Here is a 21,004-nt window from a genome sequence, read left to right on the forward strand (position 1 = left end):
GCAGCGCCCCCTATGGAAGGCACCTAGTAGGGAGCAGCTGGCAGAGCTAAAGTATGGTCAGCAGACTCGAGGCCAGTGTCAGGGACTGAGTACGAAAGAGGGGGTTTGGAGCTGAGGAAATGGCTCAATACCTGGCACCATGTGCCAGTCCAACACACATCAAGGGCATTCTTGGAGCAGACCGTGCTTACTGCTTCCTGCTTCTCCATGAAACTTGAGCAACTCCTCCAACATCTTTGGTAGAAAGTCTTTCTTTTTTTAAAATATATTTTTATTGACTTCAGAGAGGAAGGGAGAGGGAGAGAGATATAGAAACATCAATGATGAGAGAGAATCATTAATTGGCTGCCTCCTGCACGCCCCACACTGGGGATCCAGCTCACAACCCAAGCATGTGCCCTGACTGGGAATCGAACCGTGACCTCCTGGTTCATAGGTCGACGCTCAACTATTGAGCCACACTGGCCGGGCGGAAAAAAGTCTTGGCATTCTGTGGCCCTGGGACAGGCCTCAAAGTTCCCATGTTTTGTTTTGTTTTTAAGTCATCAACACAAAGGAGTAAAGATTTGTATGGCTGTCTGTGTGCATATGTAAAGATAACTCAAAAGCTGTTTGTTTCCTTTCATGCGCCAGCTAGACAGTAGTTTGATGGTTACAAACAGAGTTCAAACAGCCTGATTTTTGCCTCTCTGATTTTCTACTCAAACATTATGCCTCTCTGATTTTCTACTCAAATAGAACTTTTTAATGCAAATTAAGGCATGAATTAAGCATAAAAACAACCTAATTGCTAGTCATCATATTCTTAATGATCTCTAATTAGAGCAAAATTTAAAGAGAATACAAGCATCTTAAAAACTTTTCTCCTGTATCCTTAATTTGTATCTATCACTCAGAAAGCAAACACCGCATGTCCCCACAGGCCTTAGAGGAACACACCATTTTACTCACATTGAACCTATTTCTTAAGTGCAACCACCTTTCCTAGGTATAGACACAGAGGGTGCATTCAGCAGCTTCATCAGGTGACAGAGTTCTTAAGACCTGTGCTATTCTGAGTCTTGTCCTTCTGATTATGTTTTGAAAAAGAGAATATGCCTTAACTCGTTTTCCCAAGGCTCTTATGTTGAGTGTGTGTGTGTGTGTGTGTGTGTGTGTGTCCACTGATATCATCATCATGTCTATCCGTAGGCAGAAACTAAGAGAGAGAAAATCTAGATGGCCCAACTTGGATCAGAAGGGTGAAAACAATCCTGTCCATTTCAGCTTGTGAATTTAAAAAAAAAAAATTAAATATAAATATATATATATATATATATATAGAGAGAGAGAGAGAGAGAGAGAGAGAGAGAGAGAGAGAGAGAAAGGGAGAGGCGGGGGAGAGAGAGAAACATCAATGTGAGAGTGCAAGATTGGATGCCTCCTGCATGTTCCCTACTGGGAATTGAGCCTGCAATCTGGCATGTGCCCTGACCCGGAATCAAACCAGCAACCTTTCGGTGCACAGGACAACGCCGAACCAAACTGAGCCACACTGGCCAGGGCCAGGTTGTGAATTTGTGGGTTTTTTGTTAGCATTTCTACTTCCCTTCATTTACAAGGACTGATGGCAAGGAAATCATCCCTCAGAATTAGGTATGACAACACCCTGGTTCCTAAACATACATTAACAATGCAAACTTTGCTGGAATGTAACCATGTTCAGAAAACATTTCAGTGAAACGTGGGAATGTTTAATTCCAAGGCAGCCACGATGCTGTGAAGCCCAGAATGAAACTGCTTTCACGCTGGGCCTTCGGGGAAACGGTCCCCATTTTGTTCTTCTAATGTAGGGAATAATGAGGTGAGGCCTGTCACGCCAGCGGCCGGGTGTTGGCACCCTGGGGACTGAGCCGAAGGCAGGCAATTGCCACTTAAACCTGGGACCATGTCAGCACCACCAGATATTACGTAAATCAAGGAAACGTTGGAGGACTCTGTGTGACACCAGTTATTACTAACTTTTGGAGATGGAGCCAAGGGAATAGGATCTGATTACAAGATAAGGGTTCCCGCAAGAGTGGGAAAAGTAAGCGTAGGTTTGAGTGTAGCGTTCGTTCTGTCCGGGGCTGTTGCCAGCCAGGCTGAATCCCATGGGGGAAGCAGTGGTGACAGACCCACCAGCTCATTACTTTACCGCCTTGTAATGTTCCCAGGAGGCCTTCTTGGCTCTAACTAGCAATGCTCACGGCCCTCCCACTGGCTGGTAAAGCGACTGCCGTTGCTTCTGGCAGTGGCTTTGTCCACTAAGTCCTGTTCCCTAAGTGGGGTCCAGACCAGAAGCATCAGCATCACCCGAAAACCCATTAGACATGCAGAATCTCGACCTCACCCGAATCTGCATTTTCAACCAGTTCCCAGGAGACTCCTGGGCCTGTGCAGATTAGAAACACACATCCACACTGTCCTCTCCAGGGTGTCTGACTGCCCCGCGCTGTAGGCCTCCAGGTATCCTCCACCCCATTCTGCGTCCAGCTTTCCCCCCACCTTTATCGAGATGTAACTGACATGTAACATCGTGTAAGTGGAAGGTGTACAGCGTGATGATGTGCTACGGGCATGTATCGGTCCAGTTTCAGTATATGTGCTGCTGAAGCCAGCACTCTGCTTCCAAGTTAAGCCCATTTCCCACATCCTTCCAGTTCTCTAATTTACACACAAATTCTTCACTAGCCTACATTTTCATTTCCCCTCTGGCTCTTCTGCCATTAGATAACAATAAGGTAGAAAGGAAGGAAAGAGGGAAGCGGGGAAAGAGAAAGAGGAGAAAAGTAAGGAAGGTGTGAAGGAAGAAAAAGTGGGGGGGTAGGCAAGAATGGCGGAAGACCTACGGTACGATTGTGCCATAGTCGTGTTCAAATACACACAAATATACCCCATTCACTGTTTCCATTTTAAAACAAAGCAGTTTACTTTCAGAAAGTGTTGAAAAGTGTTAATTGGTGTAATAATTTGGAAGGCAATTTGGTAATTTCTTTTCAAATTTTTTTAAATGAACATTCTCTTTGATCCAGCAATTGCAGAATTTATCCCACAGAAATACTTGCAAAGATGCCAAAAAAATCTATATCAAAGCTATCTATTCTCAGATTGTTTTAATAGCAAAAAGCTATACATAGCCTATAGGTATTAATAAGAGTTGTTCTGAAAAATCAACATATATCCTTGCAATGGAATACCATCCTGGCATTAAAGAGAATCGAGGAAGATCTGTGTGATGAGCTCTCTAGGCTACATAACTGAGAACAGGAAGGTGCCAAGCAATAGGTATGATATGATCCCATTTGTATCATATTTTATTGTGTGTGTATTTATGAAACAAAGTTAATAACTTACTATATTTACATCCAATGAAATATTCTACAGCCATATAAACATGATTTTGGCAGAATTTTGAATAATTTGGGACATTTTTGTAATGTAATGCTACGTTTCAAAGAAAAGCAGGATAGAGTGTCATGGTTTTCCTCCTCCACCTTTCTTGAGCAATTTCCTATGTTATTAAATTTTCAAAAAAATTTAATTTCTCTGTAATATAACTCTTGGTTTCTCAGGTTGTTCGCAATTTTTTGACTCATACCTAATGTTGACAAACATTTTGGACCTAATCTTGTTTTAAAATTTCAGGTTCTTTTCTAAGATAAATGTCTTAGATAATTGCTGTTTCATAGGATGTGACCCTTAATGTTTATTTGCAAATTTGTAATAGCTTCAATTTTTGTTATTGTGATTGGTTATTAAAAGTAATCATGTAAGCTGACCAGCATGGCTCAGTGGTTGAGTGTTGACCTATGAACCAGGAGGTCATGGCTTGATTCCTGGTCAGGGCACATGCCCGGGTTGCAGGCTCAACCCCCAGTGGGGAACATGCAGGAGGCAGCCGATTGATGATTCTCTCATCACTGATGTTTCTATCTCTCTCCCTCTCCCCTCCTCTCTCAAATCCACAAAAATATATTTTTAAAGTAATAATTTATTCAAAAGTGTTTTAAATTTGAGTAGGCCTTAATGCCTACTATGCACCATGCTACCTTCAAGGCTCTAGGCACACCATTACGAACTAGACACAGTTCCTACCTCGCTGCTCAAAGTGTGGTCCCAGGCCAGCACATTACACATAGACACACTGTGATGCAATTCGGGCTCTGGGGGAATTATGCCCAGGGAACCATGGAACACAGCATGCATACAGTATAGTTGTGATAATTAACCAAGAATGGGACTAGATCCTATACTTGACTTGGACTCTTCCCCTCCCACATCCTAACTAAAGAGCCGTGTTGACTTGATGATGGGAAACTCTCTTACTGCTCCTACCAGAGTTCAAGTATGCACTGCACGTGACTGGAACAAGCAAGCAGAAAAGAAGCCCAGTTTGTGCGTCAAGGTCTAGTGCCATTTATCTATTTCACAGGTTCAGAAGGTGATAAGCCTCCTTCAAGGACACATACGTTCATCCTAAATCTATAACTAAGCCTGACCTTCGAACACCCCATTTCTCCCTGGCTGCTTAGAATAGAAAGATGGTTGTCTAGGCTTCAAAAGTATTTGCCCCAACTTCCAAAAAAAAAAAAAAAAAAAAAAAAGTCTCCAAGGAGAAGAGACAACCAGCCTCCACAAATAGCACTTTCAATTCTCTTAATATTTCTTGGGTCAAAAAATTAAAATCTAAAACATTCTAATTAGGATAACTAAATGAAATTGCCATTACTTTACCCTTTGTAACCTGTAAAAGTAGCAATTTCATATGGTTCAACTAAAACCTCCAACTGAATTCTTCTGTTTCTCTGCATGCATATTCCAAGACTACCCATGTATTAGACCCGTGGTCAGCAAACTCATTAGTCAACAGAGCCAAATATCAATAGTACAACGATTGAAATTTCTTTTGAGAGCCAAATTTTTTAAACTTAAACTTCTTTTAACGCCACTTCTTCAAAATAGACTCGCCCAGGTCATGGTATTTTGTGGAAGAGCCACACTCAAGGGGCCAAAGAGCCGCATGTGGCTCGCAAGCCACGGTTTGCCGACCACTGTATTAGACCCACTCAAAACTCTATTCCACACCAAATGATTTCTGCAATATCTGTTCCAGGTTCAAAGCAGAGAGAAAAATAAACCCAGGTTTATGCTTGGCTATCACTTCCTAATCAGACCATCAGTAAGGTAAAATCAGAAATCAGTATTTCCCAAATTGGAGAGAAGGAGGTCCCCTGCAAAGAGACTTCTAGCTGATGCAGAATTAGGAGTCAGGAGCGAGCATGGCCAAGCAGACCCATGAACTAACTACCAAACAGACTTTGTAATCTCCACCCAAACAAGGCTGGGGTCCTCCTCTGAAGACAAGCATCGTGCTGGGAATGTGTTGTGAATCCAAGATGATCATTAGTACAAATTTGTGTACCAGGGGCCCAGGGAGAGGAAAAGAAGAGGGGGAGGGGCGGGGGAGAGGGGAAGCAGGAGCTCAAGCCAGAAATTGATGGAGGGCTCTATTTAAACTCATAAAGTAAAAGGTGAATTTAGTCCTTCGGGAGAGGGTGCTGGTGTGGGAAATGATGTCTCAGAGCTTGCAGATCTGGCCTGATCCCATAGAAGCATCTAGATTCTCTGGCCAAAGCTAATGCACAGTTGTAAATGCTTTTCAGAGTCTTGCTATTCACGTCTCATCTGCAGCTCAGGCCAATGTCTCTCAAACTCTGAAGTGCGTGTGAATCACTTTGGGTCCTGTTAAAAGCAGATTCTGAGAGTCTGCATTTCTAACCAGCAGCCACGGCTGTGCCTCTGTGGGCCCAGGATCGGACTGGGTGCCGAGGTTTAGTAGAGCGCCCTTCTGATGGCCCTGGTTGTTTTTCTCTAAACGGGCAATCTGATCCTGCGGGTCACAGACTGAGTGAAAAGAAGGCGCTCCACCCAGCTCCCTTCAGTGACCTTGCTCGCTCTCTCCTCATGTGACTCTTCCTACCTGTAAAATGGTTAGCAAATCCATGGTGTGAGTCCACTGGAGTGCAGAATCTTAGACTTTCTGGTAGGAGGGAACTTTGGAGATCGTCTGATCCAACCCTTTCCCCTGCACCCTCATCCCACCGTGCCTGAATGCCTGTGCCTGAGGCTCTACTGAGAGAGTCTGCAGTTCCAGGACCTGGAAAGCAAGGTGTTTTCCCAGGAGAAGGGCCTCAGGCAACTAACAAACCTCACCTTGATGAAGGGTTTCTCCTTTGGCTTTGAGACAGGAGACAGTTAAGAAACCCATCCTTATACTTACCTGGCAGGGGAGATACCATGATCACGAAAGTGGTTTTCCCAGGGCGAGGCTTATCCATTGCACTCCGGATGTGCTGACCCCTGCGATTTCCCCAAATGTGGGAAACTCGACTGCATAATTTGTGGTAGTGGGGGACTGCGTTCGCGCGCTCCCCTGAAATAAAAAAAAAAAAAAAGAAAAGAAAAGAAACGCATCCTTTCCAGCTGAAAGGCTTTCGGGGGTTCCCTCCTGTCCTGCCCTCTCCCCATAGCAGGTGACAGCACAGCTCAGGCTTGATTTGTCCCCATCTGGTAAGAGGAGGTGTCAGCTTCAATTACTGTCTTGCAAATTCATTTCGGGCCTTTAATGCAATTCACCGGGGAATTCAGTATTGAGTCCCCAGTCTCATCTGTTTTTCTGAAGGCCTGGACCACATTGGCCTTCCTGCTCTCTGTCTATCTCCTCCGTCCCCTTCTCCCTCCATCCCTGTCACTCTGGAATGCGGGTCACCCTCTGGGTGAGTGTGCTGTGATAAAGCCATCTGTAGTGATCAAGAGAGAGGCACATAAAGGCAATGTATGAACGTGCTCGAGAGATGAAGTGATTAAATAATCATTTTTTTACTTACGGAGAAACATTTTCATTTGGACATAACATGCTCTAAGTCAGATGTAACGATACATCAGGAGTTGGGACTAAAAGGAGTGTTTGTGTTCGTTTAATGAATCTGCTCTCTTCTGTCCTTTGTCGTTGCTGTAGCGCTGTTCTAGAGTCCAGCAGGTCCTCTTGTCACCGAGGGCCTCCAGCCAGTACATTTTACACCATGTGTGTGACCATAAAATGTATTGTCCAAACCAGGGTACTTTGGACAGCGGAAAGGGCCAGTATTACGACTGTGTTCCTGTGTCAGGCCTGCACTGAGACTCTCTCAGCTCAGCCAACGCATGGCTGTTCTAATCATGGGCAGTTGGCAATAGGGGACCCGTGATAGTATGACACTAAAAGTGAATCTGCTTAAGAAAAGCAGCACCAGACAGAATTAAACAGGCAAAGAATATTTTATTCAAGATTACTGCAATAAGGGAGGGAGATTGCACTCAGCTCTGAATACAACAGGGGCAGCTGGGGGTTATAGCCAAAGGGCAGAGTGAGGAGGTCCCTTCATGGAAAGTGACCAGGAAGAACGTGGTTGGGTATGAAGGGCGGGGGCGTTCTTGCTAAGCTGGGCTCTGTGGGTGTTCCTTTGCAACCTCAGGAGCTTCCTGAGTGACATTTGAAACTGGCCCCTATATACAGAGGGCAAGGAGAGACCACAGAAAGAGGCAGACCATTCCAATTGGTAGGTGGCAGTTTTGTTTTTGTTTTTTTTTTTTAATATATATATTTTATTGATTTTTTACAGAGAGGAAGGGAGAGGGATAGAAAGTTAGAAACATCGATGAGAGAGAAACATCTATCAGCTGCCTCCTGCACACCCTCTACCGGGGATGTGCCCACAACCAAGGTACATGCCCTTGACCAGAATCGAACCTGGGACCCTTCAGTCTGCAGGCTGACGCTCTATCCACTGAGCCAAACCGGTTAGGGCAGTAGGTGGCAGTTTTGATGAGCAAGGAACTTAGGACATTTGTCTTGGTCAGCCATAAGATGAATAGTTTTCCACACCTTCCTCCCAAACTTAAAAGTTTATATAGAGCCTTGCTGGCGTGGCTCTGTGGTTGAACATTGATCTGTGAACCAGGAGCTTATGGTTCGATTCCCGGTCAGGGCATATGCCTAGGCTGTGGGCTCAATCCCCAGTGTGGGGCGTGCAGAAGGCAGCCAATGGGTGATTCTCTCCCATCATTGATGTTTCTATCTCTCTCTCCCTCTCCCTTCCTCTCTGAAACCAATAAAAACATATATTTTTTTAAAAGTTTATATAGAGGCCTTAACTGTATTCAGTTACATATACCATCCAGATGGTTGCAACAACACCTTACTCTCTCAATGGTGAGCCTCCTGGTTACCTTCTCCAACAGTACGCCGAGGATTGCAGGAGAGAATGAGGACTAGTTGAGACGAGGACTCGGGGGCGCCTGACTACCCTTGCTCAAGGAGGGAATCATTGGGGAAGCTCACCAAGTGAAAGGCAGCTTTTAGAATTCACTCTTCTCCAAGGAAACCCATAGTTTCCCAACCGTGAGCACTCATCCTTGCTCTGAGAAATCCTTCCAAACATACTTATGTTCTAATTTATTTTCCTTTTGTGATTTCATTTTCGTTGTGAATCCAATTATTTTTATTGTATTTGATTAGGAAATCTATTTTATTTTCTGATCTTTACTTCTACTCAGCAAATCGGGGGTGAAATTGACTTTTCAACAATGTAGTTTGAATTGATCGAAGGAAGCACAGTTGTAGTTTAGCCAGGAAGGACCTCATCCAGTGGTCCCATGTCATGATGCATTGCTTAGTGGAGCTTAGGGGACAGAAGGAAGAGCAAGGGAATTCGTTTATTTTGTATTTATTTTATATGCATGCCCGTTACAGTGGAGGCCCAGTGTAGTCCCCACTGTCTGTAGCCCAGTGCTCACCACTGGGCAGTCCCCTTTCCCATTGTGAGATCAGTTTCCTTGTCTATAAAATGAAGGTGTTTGATCAGGTGAATTCCTTGGTACTTTAAAAAAAATTCCATGATTCTGATTTTTAAACCATTCTATCCCTCTCTGGATTGTATTTTCTTATTATACAATATTCATTTTGAAGCCATTATAAAGATCAAATATGAGTGATGGTAGATCAATCTGAAAATAAGGCTTAACATAGGACCTATGTCTGAGAAGCTCAGTTTTCCATACATGTTTATCTGTTGTAGTTTAAGATATATTAAATCCAAGATGTGCGCAAAGAATGTTCACAACAGCCTTTTTAGTAAAAGTGGGTGTGAGGTTAGGGACAGATAGAAACAACATGAAATGTACTTTAGCAGGAGAAATGGTGATGGCATAAAACACAGTGAAAACCAATGAGCTATAGAAACAAAGGGGACATGTATCAATTATTTTGAGGGAAAAAAAAGGCATGTATGATACCACTTAAAGTGTAAAAACACACAAAGCAATACTACTTACTTCTTAGGGTACATATGTACAATAAAGTATTTTTTAAATGTTTGGTGAAGATAAAACACCAGATTCAGAATAGTGGTTACCTTGAGGGATTGCGAGGGGGTTATGATTTGGGAGGGAAATTCATGGAGCTTCAGCCGTATTTGTGAATGCTGGATTCCTTCAACTGGGAGTTATTGTAAAGTCACTGTATTATGCTTACACTTTTTTTTAATATCTTAAAATATTTTATGACATCCTTATGATAAAGTTGGGAGGGCCATAAAAAGACATGGCACACATTTGTAAACTATAGAAACAGACTCAGCAAGTTGCTATACTCTTTTTGTAATAAAGTCTGACATGCATTTAAAATCTCCTTGTTACCTGCATCGAAATTACAATACACCAAACAAACAAAACAAAACAAAAACTTCTAGTGTGCACATTGCCAAAGGAACTGCTGGTCAGATACCAATCTCTTGAATTGCAATCACTTATGTATATAACTAGTGGCCTGGTGCACGGATTTGTGCACATTGAAAGGAAACCAGATTCGGGCCAACAGTGCCCCAGCAACAACATAACCCAAGGCCAAAGGTGGAATCGCACGGCCGTGCAAGGAACCAGGCTCCCTCCTCTCTGGTTCTGGGGTGCGTCACCCCGAGAACCGCCGCTGCCAAGTCACCACAGCTCGGCAGCTCCTGCATTGAGCATCTGCCCCCTGATGGTTATTGTGCGTCATATGTACCAGACAGTTGGACAGTTGGATGGTCACTTAGCCTTTTATATATATAGATTACTATGGTTATTGATTTATAGTTTATGCTACTTTGAAAAAGTTATGAAAACCTATGTGGGTAGTGAGATATAAAATTGAGACTGGATGCCAGATTGACAAATGAACAGTTCACTCCACAAATAAGCACCAACTTAGCTCCACAGAGGAAGGTGGAGCCAGGCTGGGAAGAGAAGGGGGCATGCCAGTAGCTAGGGACAAGGGTTCAGGGCTGGCTCACCGGCTCTGCCATATTCCAATGAGAACTCTGAGGAGTCTGAATGTGAACCTGCCTTCCAGTGTTTATAAAATTAACTTGTCAAGGTAGGAAGATAGATCATATTTTATTTAGCAGTTTGTTGGCTTGCTTCATAACTTTCACTATCTAGACAGGTATGGACCTCCACTTGTACTTTAGCCACATCCCCGAAACGTTAGAGGCAGGACTAGGACTAGCTTTCTCTGCCTTGGGGTTTGTAAAAAAGATGGCGGGGGGGAGAGGGGGCCTGGTGGTCAAATGGGGGCTGGTACCAAATTCCACTTTACAAAGGGGTCCCAGGTCCCAGCCCTCTTCTCAGCAGTCTCTCTCTCTCTCTCTCTCTCTCTCTCTCTCTCTCTCTCTCTCTCTCTCTCTCTCTCTCTCTCTCCCATCTCCCTGTTTTAGTTTTTTTTGTAGCATTGACAAAAATCTAAAATTACCTTGTTTGTTTGTTTGTTTACTTCTTTAAAAATCTGTTGCCTTCCCACTAAAACATGAGTTCTGTGATGTCAGGGGTCTATGGCACCTACCCGGCACTAGGCTTGCACTAAAAATGTGCTGAATGAAGGACTCAGGTGCTGCTTTTACCAGGACTGTGCTGGATGCAAAAGTGATTAAGAAAGGTCCTCTGTCCCCAGTGGACTCCAAGTTGAGTGGTGGAGCAGAACAGGAAACAAAGGTCCTTTGCCTCAGTTATGTACCCCTTGCGTGGTTAATGAACCTGGAAAACAATCCATATACATATCCAGCCATTGCTGGGGAACTTTGAGTGGTTTGCAGAGCAAATCAGCTCCAAGGCAAGGGAGAGAGACTTTTCTGTTCGTTCTTCTAAAGCGACAGGGATAAGGGAGCTTTTAAACCTGATGACCCATCAGAACTGGAGGGAACTCGTTCCTTCTCCGTCTCCCCGAAGAGAAATCGCCTGTTGTTTTTCTAGGAGGGGGAAACGTGGTAAAGGTTTCCTGCTGGTAAGCTAAACTGTTGTATAGAATGGGAGCTAAAGCCCCTCCCGTGCTGCTCTCTGCCTTATTTAGCTCCCACAGCAAACGCGGCATCTGTTGACCAGTGACGTCTCGGCTGCTCATTCCCCCCAGGAACTGAGGGCCTTTGGGGTCACCTCCTCCAAGGCCTCGCACGTGGGGCAGGGCAGCCGGGGCTCTCTGCAGCCGTGGGTAGATGTGCGTTGCTCTCCAGATGGCCCCGGGTGTGCACGTGTGAAAGAAGATGGCAGGGACACGGCCCCTTCCCCGTAGAACTTCGTTATAAATAAGGTTTGTTTCTTCTCACTCGGAAATGGAAGAGGTCATTTTTATACAGAGGTGATAGTACAGGCCCCATAAAGCCAATCCATTTGAAATAAGGATGAAAATATCCTAAGAAATACTGAAAACTACACTTGATTGGAGCTTTATTTTGTAAGACAACAACTAAGCATCATAAAAGTGATCTTATATCTGGCAAAATTAGGTTATAATTTCGCTGTGTGCTAATTCTTAGAACAAGCACTAGGAATTCATATATTTTTAAATAAAACAGTATGACGTTACCATATTTCTTTTTTGCTTTGGCTTTCAAGGTGTCTATTCATTTGTCCAACAAGTATCTGTTGTGTACTTGCTCTGCGCCCGGCACTGGTTCAGGTGGGGTGTTGTTGTTTTTTGGGGGGGGGGGAAGGTGAAAAATAATCCCTGCCCGCAGACCTTATATCCCAGGGGGGTGATTGACATGTCATAAAACATTAGGGAAAAGCAGAGTATGCTAGGAAGTGACTAAGAAGAAAATAGGAAGTGGGGAAGGTGGATAGGCAGTGCAGAATGGAGATACAGGTTACCCCCTAGTTACAAAGGGGTGGTCAGCGTCGGTCTCTCTGAGAACACTTGGAGGAGAGGAGGGAGAGAGACACATGCAGATCTGGAGGAAGCACTCTAGTCAGAGGGAACAGCAAGTGCAAAAGCCCTGGGGTGGGGTGGGGTGTGCCTGGTGTGTCTGAGGAAGCTCCTTGGGCCAGCACAGCTGGAATGAAGTGAGTGAGGGGAGGGAGGGAGAAGGAGGAGAGACATGGAGGAAGATCACTCAGGATCTTGTAGGCCAGTGGAAGGACCTTGATTTCACTCTGATGAGATGGGGAGGCCAGTAGAGGGCTTTGAGCAGAGGAGTGGAAGGATCTGAGTGGTTACCGAGGGGACAACAGACTGAGGAGCGTGAGGGTAGAAGCGGGAGACCAACTGCGAGGCTATTGCAGAGTCAGGTAAGAGAGCACAGCCGCCTGGCCCAGGGGGCAGAGGTGGAGATGGTGAGGATCCTGGATACATTTTGAAAATGGAGCTGATAGCATTTACTAACTAGTCTTCTTATGGGAAGCACTGGACTACTGGAGTATGAGGACAAAAGGGAACCAAGAAGGACTCGAAGGATTTGGGCCTGAGCAATGTGCAAGGCAGGCACTGACATGAACAGAGATGGGGAGAGCTGCGGCATTCGGATACTTTGGAGGGAAGATCAGAAATCCAATCGGGCATGACAACTAAGACATTCAAGTGCACATAGCAAGTAGGTAGGATGCTCAGGGCATTCGGTCCAGAGCCCCTGGAAACTTACTTCACAAGCGGCCCCTTTCCCTAAGACAACCCCTTACTTCTGACAGTCCACTAGGAACAAAGCTTAGGGAGAAGCATGAGCTAGGCACCCGAAAGCAACAAGATAATACTGTGACTACCAGGGCTTTTTTTTTTCTCCCCCAAGAAAGGGAGGATCTTCTTGATCTGGTTATTGGGCTTCTCTAATGATGCTCTAAGGAGGCTCTGCTCCTGTCCTTTAGGACGGGGGGCGGGTAGCCAGAGGGTAGGGGTTGGTGACTCCCATAGGCAAGGACAACACAAATTGAGGGTCCTTCTACAAAATAACGTGCTTCAGATCTTTGAAAGTGTGAAGGTCATTGAAGGAGACTAGAGAGACATGACAAATAAACGCAGGATGATTCTGACCTGGATCCTTTTGTTATAAGGGGCATTACTGGGTAATTGGGGAAACTTGAATGTATTACAGGATTACATGACAGTAATGTATCAGTGTTCATTTGTTAATTTCCATGGCTGTTTTGTGATTATGTAAGAAAGTGACTTTATTTGTAGAAAATACAAAGTATGGGGGGGAGGGGCATCAGGTCAGCGACTTATTCTCAAAAGGCCCATGGGAAAAAAAGAGTTCTTTGTGCTGTAACTGTAACTCTTCTATAAGAGTGAGATTGTTTCAAATTTAAAATAATATTTAAAACGTGAGGACATTTTTCTATGACATCCTTCTAGACCTGAGCCCTAAAGGGGAGAGGGCACACAGAGCAGCCCGTAACTGATGGGCGAATAAATATATGTGATCAAATATGTTGTTCGCAAATAAAAAGTAAGCATGAGAGGAGGTCAGGACAGGAATTTGGAGGATGAGAGGTGAGTTTGGAGGAAATAAGGGGGGCGAGAGAAAGTGCTCTCTTGTGGTTTAATGGAGTCTTCAGGAGCGGGGTCACCACAGGCAACGGGGGATTTGCTCCGGGCAGATGGAGCGTCTTCAGAGCCTGGGGAAGGCTTCCTCCAACTCCTGCGTTCGCCATGGGTGTGGGCAGGGCAGTGTCCAGCACAAAGAGCGCTGGCCTGTAAATGCAACATCCCGTGAAGACTTTAGAACAGGAGGGTAAGGTTGACAAAGCGTATGAGCCCAGGAAGAAAAAGATGACAAAGAAAGAAAATGTAAGCTCTCTTCATTTGGAAATGTAAGTGCTTTTTGTTTGCGACACCCGCCTAACTAAAGGGGTAGTTCCTGTCCCTTCCTCATCTTTCCTCCCCTCCCTCCCTTGGAAAAAGCGAACTTAGAAGCCTTCTCTAATTTGATGAGCACAGAGAGCACTCCCCTCTCTTCTCAAGTCTTAGATAACAGCCAGAGAGCCCCCTTAAATAGAATTGTCTATTTTAGGATTCCTAAAATACTCATTGCAGAATTCTTACAGCAAGTTTCCCGAGTGTCAGAATAAATTTACACTGCGATATTACAATGCTAGAACACTATCACTCTTCTTTTGAGTCTGTTTATAGCATGCCTGATTTCTCCATTGACCCATAATTTACTTGGAATAAGTAAATCTGAAAACGTGGTAATGTTTAATCCATATTCTTGTTACAGTTTTCTATCAATTGTACTGTGCTCTGAAATGTGTTGACACTTGAACTGGTGTCTGGTATGTGGTCAGTTTTTGTAAATGTTACAAGAGAGGGTGGGTTCTCTAATCACTATTAACTTTAGCTTTATAAGTGTATTCAGATTTTCTACAGTACTACTAATTTTTCAAATGTTCACCTACAACAACGGAGCAAGGAGCACTGAAATCCTGCATTGTGAGGCATATCTGACCATTTCTCCCTCTGGTGCTTTATGTATTTTGATTGTACTTTATTAGTTGCATGCTAGTTATGAATTCTTATTTCTTCCTGGTGAATTGAACTGTTTTTATTATCTGGTGACATTCTTTGTCCTAATAACACTTCTTTTCTTAAAGTCTATTTTGTCTCATGTCGATTTATCTACTCCCAAATTTCTTTTGTTTATTACTTGCCTGGCATATCTTTGTTTGTTTGTTTACTCTCAACGACTCAGTGCTCTGTGTTTTAGGTGTGTGTCCTCTAAGCAATATCTAGCTGGGTTTTGTTTTTAATCAGTGACTTTATGTTTATTGATCATGAACAACGGAGGGTGCTGAGGTCATGAATAAAATAACCCTTTCAGAAATGGTTAGCTTTCACAGTAACACTCAAGACAGAGCAGAGGCAAGCACCGGACCAGTCACAGGTCCCCTCTGGGGCTGTCCCATGTCGCCCCGGCATCCACAGTGCAGTGTGTGTACAGATCTGTTGATAGTGCGGATCTGGAGAGAGATCTGTTCTGTCTTTTCCCAGCAGATGCACAGGCAGCCACGTGAAATACAGGGCATGGAGAGAAGGGGTAGAGACTCGATCCTTAATAAAGATTCCTGGTGCCTGTTAGCACCAAATGATCGTTCAGACAGCAGTATTAAGGGAAAATACATTGCTCCATTCTATTCCTGCAGTGGCTCATACATATTTGATGTGCAGGGATTTCTTATATTCTGTAAAATCACTTTCAAGGTTTTTTTTTTAACTGTGCCTGAAGAATATTTAAACTGTGCCTGAAGAATAATCTGTGTTCTCTTAATGCTTTCTTCTAAACTAGGTTTTCATGATTATTTCTACGAAATGACTTTTTTTTTTACTCCCACTGTGCCGCTGGCCTTCCTGTGTCATTTGTTTTTCTAATTCAGCCAGAGAAGATAAAAATATTTAAAATAGTTTCTTAACCAGACATAGAACTAAAAAGTTGCTTGATGCTTCCAGTTAAACCAAAATAAGATAACAGTGCAGTTTACCACTGAGAACGCGATAGTGATGTGCACGATAGTAAAACAGAGGCTATTAAGTGTCTGATAGGTGGCAGGTAGTCTGCTGATGGGGAGTGTGTGTGTGTGTGTGTGTGTGTGTGTGTGTGTGTGTGTGTGTGTGATTTCCACTTAAATATGAAAATGTAAGGCTCAGAGAGGTTAAGTAGTTGGCCCAAGATCACACAGCCAGTGAATGGTTGAGCCGACTCACCTTCAATCTCTCTGAATCCCTTATGGTGAAAGGAGTGAGTCCTGGTGTGGAATTACTGGAATCCATATCTCAGCTCACCATTTAAAAACTATGTGGCAATGGGCAAATTATTTGGTTTTTATTTTTTTATTTTCCAGTTTTATTGGGGAATATTTGCTATACATCACTATATAAGTGTGAGGTATACAGCATGATGGTTTTATTTACATATATGGTGAAACGATTACCACAGTAGGTTAGTTAATGCCCATCACCTCATACAGATACAATAAAAAGAAAAGAAAAAAAACTTCTCCTTGTGATGAGACATCTTAGGATCTGTTCTCTTACAACTTCTTTTTTTATGCTTATTTTCCAGATTGTTTCTTTGAAAAACAATATGATGGCAGTTACGATATTTTAAATTTTTCTTTCATCTTTTTTAATTAAAATTTTTTTTTCAATTACAGGTGACATTCAATAATAAGTTAGTTTCAGGTATACAGCATAGTGATTTGGGCAAGTTATTTAATACACTCTTATATCTCAGTTTTCTCATCTGCAAATTAGGAGTAACAACATCTATCCACTGGGTTGTTACGAGGATGTTAACGGGATGATGTGAGGAGAAGCCCAAAGGAGAGCCTGGCCCATAGAGGAAGCTCAGAAACTCTTAGTTATTGTGGTTTCGGGGGACATGCGGGTTTCTCTATCATCAGTGGCTGATATTACTAGTCCAACTCCAGGGTTTCTTTAATGTTACGATCAAATGGTTCTCACCCTCTTCTTTGTGCGTCTTACTCACATGCCAGACTGGCTCACTGATTTCCCAGAACTCCCACTGTTGCTGCCGCCTGGCTTCCCTCCAGTTGTTATGGCCCAAATTCCATGGTGCCGCCTCCTCGAGAGGGCATTCTCTGATTTTCCCCGCCGTGAACTTTCCTAGCACCTTATGTTTTTCTCAGGATGGCTGTGTCGGGTCATTCCTTCATTCCCGAGCACCTTCTGCATGCCTGGTGCTGTTCTAGTCCCCGGGTCCCTCCCTCATGGAAGTTGTATGCTCATCAGGGGAGTGGGAGAGACACACAAATATCCACACAAGAAATAGAAGAAAAAGACCAGAGTTAGAAGTGCTGTGCACATAGTTAAGGTGGTGTAGCTGAGGTGAGTAGGAATGGGAGGCATCCTGGGGCCAGTTCTGATAGTCTCGTGGCAGAAGGTGGGAAACCTACTCAAGCTGGACGGTGCGGGGCCCCGGGGTGTTGGTCTCTCCAGCACCCGAAGCTCCAGTCCCCTGTGTTTGAGTTTGAGCTCCATCACCAACCAGCTGTGTGAGTTTTTAAAAGTCAACCTACTTATCTGTAAAATTAAGATAAATGTTCAATGCATTGCCTAGTTCTCAAGGATCATTGGAGATAATGAACATAAAAGCCTTTTGCAAACTCTAAAGTGCTATAAAATGTTAAAGTTTAAAATGTATATAGCTTGCATTATAATTACTAGTCTCTAAACTAGAGCAGGATCAATTACTTATTCTTCTTTTTATCTGCACACACATTCTGGAGATTACAAGGTTGAATTGTACTGCACAATAAGAGCTTGTGAAATGTATGAAAGAGTCTCTGGTGCCTTCAATGTTATTGTCAGACACATTGCCAGCATTACTGTCTAGTAGCAATGCTTTAAAAATTCTGAAGAAAAAAATCCAAAGCCTAATTGTTATTTTTTCACCAAATCCATTGACATGCAGAATAAAGAACCATTTTTTCCAAAGGTAAAGTAATAAAAGTATTTATAGCTTTTGACCTGATAATTTCATTTTCACACAATTTTTTATCGTTTAACCAAGCTCGACATATATACAGAAAAGTGCAGAAATCACAGGTACAAGCATGACTTTTCACAGAGTGAACACACATGTAATTAATCTCACTCCTAGAAATGGAGCCAGAAAATACTTCCCGAAACGAAAAAGCTGTATTTCTGAAGACAGTCACACGGTGTTCCAGGGCAAAGCTAAATGTTCAGTGGAGGACTGATGAGGTCAATGTTGGCACATAAATTTTGAACTGTCTACCCAAATTCATAACACTCAGATGCCCTTGAGTCAGGCAGGTGGGGGAAATCTGAGAAGCAGCCTCGTATAAGCTGATAAGGAAGGAAGGAGGTGAGCAAAGGGCAGTAAAACCACGGAGAGTGCAGAGTGCGGGCCCTGCCTCGGGACTTTTACATTAAAAAGTTCCAAAATAATAATAAACAGAAGGAAAGAAAACATGCTGATCGAACAAAGTATGTCATGGCCACGTTTTGCCGTAGACCTTTAGTGTGTGACCCTAGCTGGAGGCAGAGGAAAATAGAGGCAAAATAAATGCACTAGGTCGGGCAATATGGTTGTAACAGGGGACAGCTGACAGCTGCAGATGGACAGGCACTGGAGGCAGGTACAGAGGAGTGAACGCTGGCCTTGCTGGGAACTTGCCCAGATCACCTGAGCCTCAGTTTCTTCTTCTGTAAAATAGGGATTAAAAACAAACAAACAGCCCTCACACAGCTGTTGTAAAGGCTAAGTGCATAGAAAAGTGCCTGTAATTCCTAGAACAGTTTCTTTCTCGTTATTCTCATTATTTCTCTGATTTCATATCCCACCGTCCTTCTCCCCCTATTTCCTGACCCCAGCCACACTGGCTTCTCCATGTTTCTCTGACACATTTTAGCCTCGGCTCCCAGGTCTGTCTCCCCCTAGTACTGGCCTCAGCAGACACCTCCTCAGCGAGGATCGTCCTGCCCCTCACCTTCCTCCACCCCTCACCCTGCTTTATTCTCCAGTGCACTCAGCACCGCCTGCCCTTGTATTGTGAATATATCTTTAAATTCATCTGTTTAGTCTCTACCCTGGAAGATAAGCTCCATGGAGGTAGGGGTTGGCCTCACTTGTTTTATGCTGTGTCCCGGAGCCTAGAAGGGTCCCCAGAACATACCAAACATTCAGGAAATATTTGTTGAATATTGTGAAATGTTCAAGCTGGAGAAACCACATGCTATCCCCCCCCCCCTTTTTTTTTTCCAAATCCCAGGGCTACCATGTGATTTGTGTAACTAGTCATTTGAAAGTACATTTCCTGCAGGCGATCTCCCTGGGTAACTCCTCTTTGTCTTTCCTCTTTCCTCGCTCTGTGGCAGGTCCGCCGTGCAGAAGCTGGGAGCAGCAGTGTTTGAGGAGGTCTATCACTACCTCAAGAGGGCCCGGAGGCAGAGAGCCTGCGAGGCGGAGGTCAGGGCGTCTCTAGAGAAAGTGGTGCCTCGTGCCAGCGACTGTTTTGAAGTCGACCAGCTCCTCTACTTTGAGGAGCAGTTGCTGATCACCACGGGAGAAGGGCCCACACTTCAGAACCATCACAAACAGCTGCCAAAAGCAAGCAAGTTCAAGGGGACACATTTCTGTGAAAATCCATCCGACACCTAAGCTGGACTCTATGGCGGGAGCTGGGCACACAGCTGGAGCCCCCATCCTTACTTTTCATTCCTGAGCCAAAGGCAGGCAGAGTCGCAGACACACAGGTCTGCCTGTATTCGGAGTCCTGGGCCAGTCAGTGTTGTTCCGGCTACACTCTGAGATGCCCATATGGGTCTAGTTTGGCTTCCTGAAGCGCATTCCCACAAGTGTGCCCTCGGGGCTTCCACTGGGGTAGGACCCCCTGAGCATGGCCTGGGAGGAGCCCTCTGCTCTTTACCATTTCCACCTGGAGGACAGACTCTGTGCCTCTGCCTGGTCTCTGGGGACTGTGGCCAGCCTGCCCTTGAGGGTTGTTGGACACTGGCCTCTGACACACTGAGCTGCTGCCCAGGAGTCAGACATGCCTGTCTCAGGGGACCTGTTTTGGGTCCACTTTTGTGTTTCCATAGGCCAACAAGCAAGAAGTGCCTAGGTATAGGGATTCTTTCCTATGATTTATTCCCCAGACTCATCCATGGAGTACTGAAGATTCTTATTCTTAATAAGTAGATTTTCCATTCAAATAAAACAAAATCACCTATTTTAGCTTTTCTTTGTCTAGAAGTATCTTGTTGAATGTAATATAGCTACCTAATGATAATTATTACTTAGATCAGGCAACATTTGGTTTTTTGGAAGCCCATTATATACCAGTCCTGTGCTTACTACTATAAGGACCTATTGGATCTTAGAGAGAGAGAGAGAGAGAGAGAGAGAGAGAGAGAGAGAGAGAGAGAGAGAGAGAGAGAGAGATTATTGCATTTTACAGCTAAGGATGCTGGAGTTGGGTAACCTGCTTGAAGAAGCTGAGTTGGGATTGCACCCCAGATCTATGATTCTAGGACCCATACTCTTAACCACTATGCATGTGAGTTTTCAACTGGGGACATAGACACATTTAAAGATAATGTTCAGGGAACAATACCCTGGGTTTAAATACATGTTATAGGGGAGGAAAGACTTCCTCTACCCTCTTAAGTTCTATGGCTGGGGCCTACGAATTAAACTGACAAAAGACAGATTCATAGGAGAAAAAGCATACAGATTTTATTTAATATTTCCACATGGCACGGGGCTTTCTAGAAAGAAGTGAAAAACCCAAGAAAGTGGTTAGGCCTGAGAGCTTGTATACCATTTTGACAAAGAGCAATAAATTTGTGGAGAGGTGACTAGACAAAAGAAAAGGGATTTGAACTCCTAAGAGGGTTAAATTATGGGAAAGTGACAAGGAAATATAGGGGAAACTAATGGAAGATAAGGGTTATTTTGATAGGTTTATTTGTATAGATCCATCTTGGCATTGATACCCAGGCTCCAGTGACAAGAATGTTCTCTTCCGGGCCCAGGGAGGGCACTTTTCTCATGGGAAACTTATGGTTTTAGGTGGAAAGGGAGACGATCATCAAGAACAAGGATTGGAGACCAAGGTCATTCCACACCCTTGTATTCCCAGCAGCTATGTATGGATATGAAAG

The 21,004-nt window shown here is 44.0% G+C and overlaps 1 protein-coding gene and 1 non-coding gene across 5 annotated transcripts in view; both read left to right on the forward strand.

Moving 5' to 3' along the window:
* The window catches only part of NEK11 (NIMA related kinase 11), a 193,325-nt gene that overhangs the window by 168,287 nt on the left and 4,034 nt on the right, over positions 1-21,004 (forward strand). For 2 of the 4 annotated variants that reach the window (XR_008558849.1, XM_054729552.1), the window contains exon 16: positions 19,217-19,452. Coding sequence is in view for 3 of the 4 variants with exons in the window: in XM_054729552.1 (XP_054585527.1) it covers positions 19,217-19,452 (236 nt within the window). In the remaining variant the exon portion in view is untranslated. Of the gene's footprint in view, positions 1-19,216; positions 20,076-21,004 lie in introns of those variants that run through there. The other 2 variants (XM_028129297.2, XM_054729553.1) reach the window with 1 other exon arrangement.
* On the forward strand, positions 6,294-6,457 carry LOC114228587 (U1 spliceosomal RNA). Its single transcript, XR_003614732.2, has one exon. It is a non-coding gene; the product is annotated as a U1 spliceosomal RNA (small nuclear RNA).

This window comes from Eptesicus fuscus, chromosome 18, assembly GCF_027574615.1.
Source record: "Eptesicus fuscus isolate TK198812 chromosome 18, DD_ASM_mEF_20220401, whole genome shotgun sequence".
Lineage (NCBI taxonomy): Eukaryota > Metazoa > Chordata > Mammalia > Chiroptera > Vespertilionidae > Eptesicus > Eptesicus fuscus.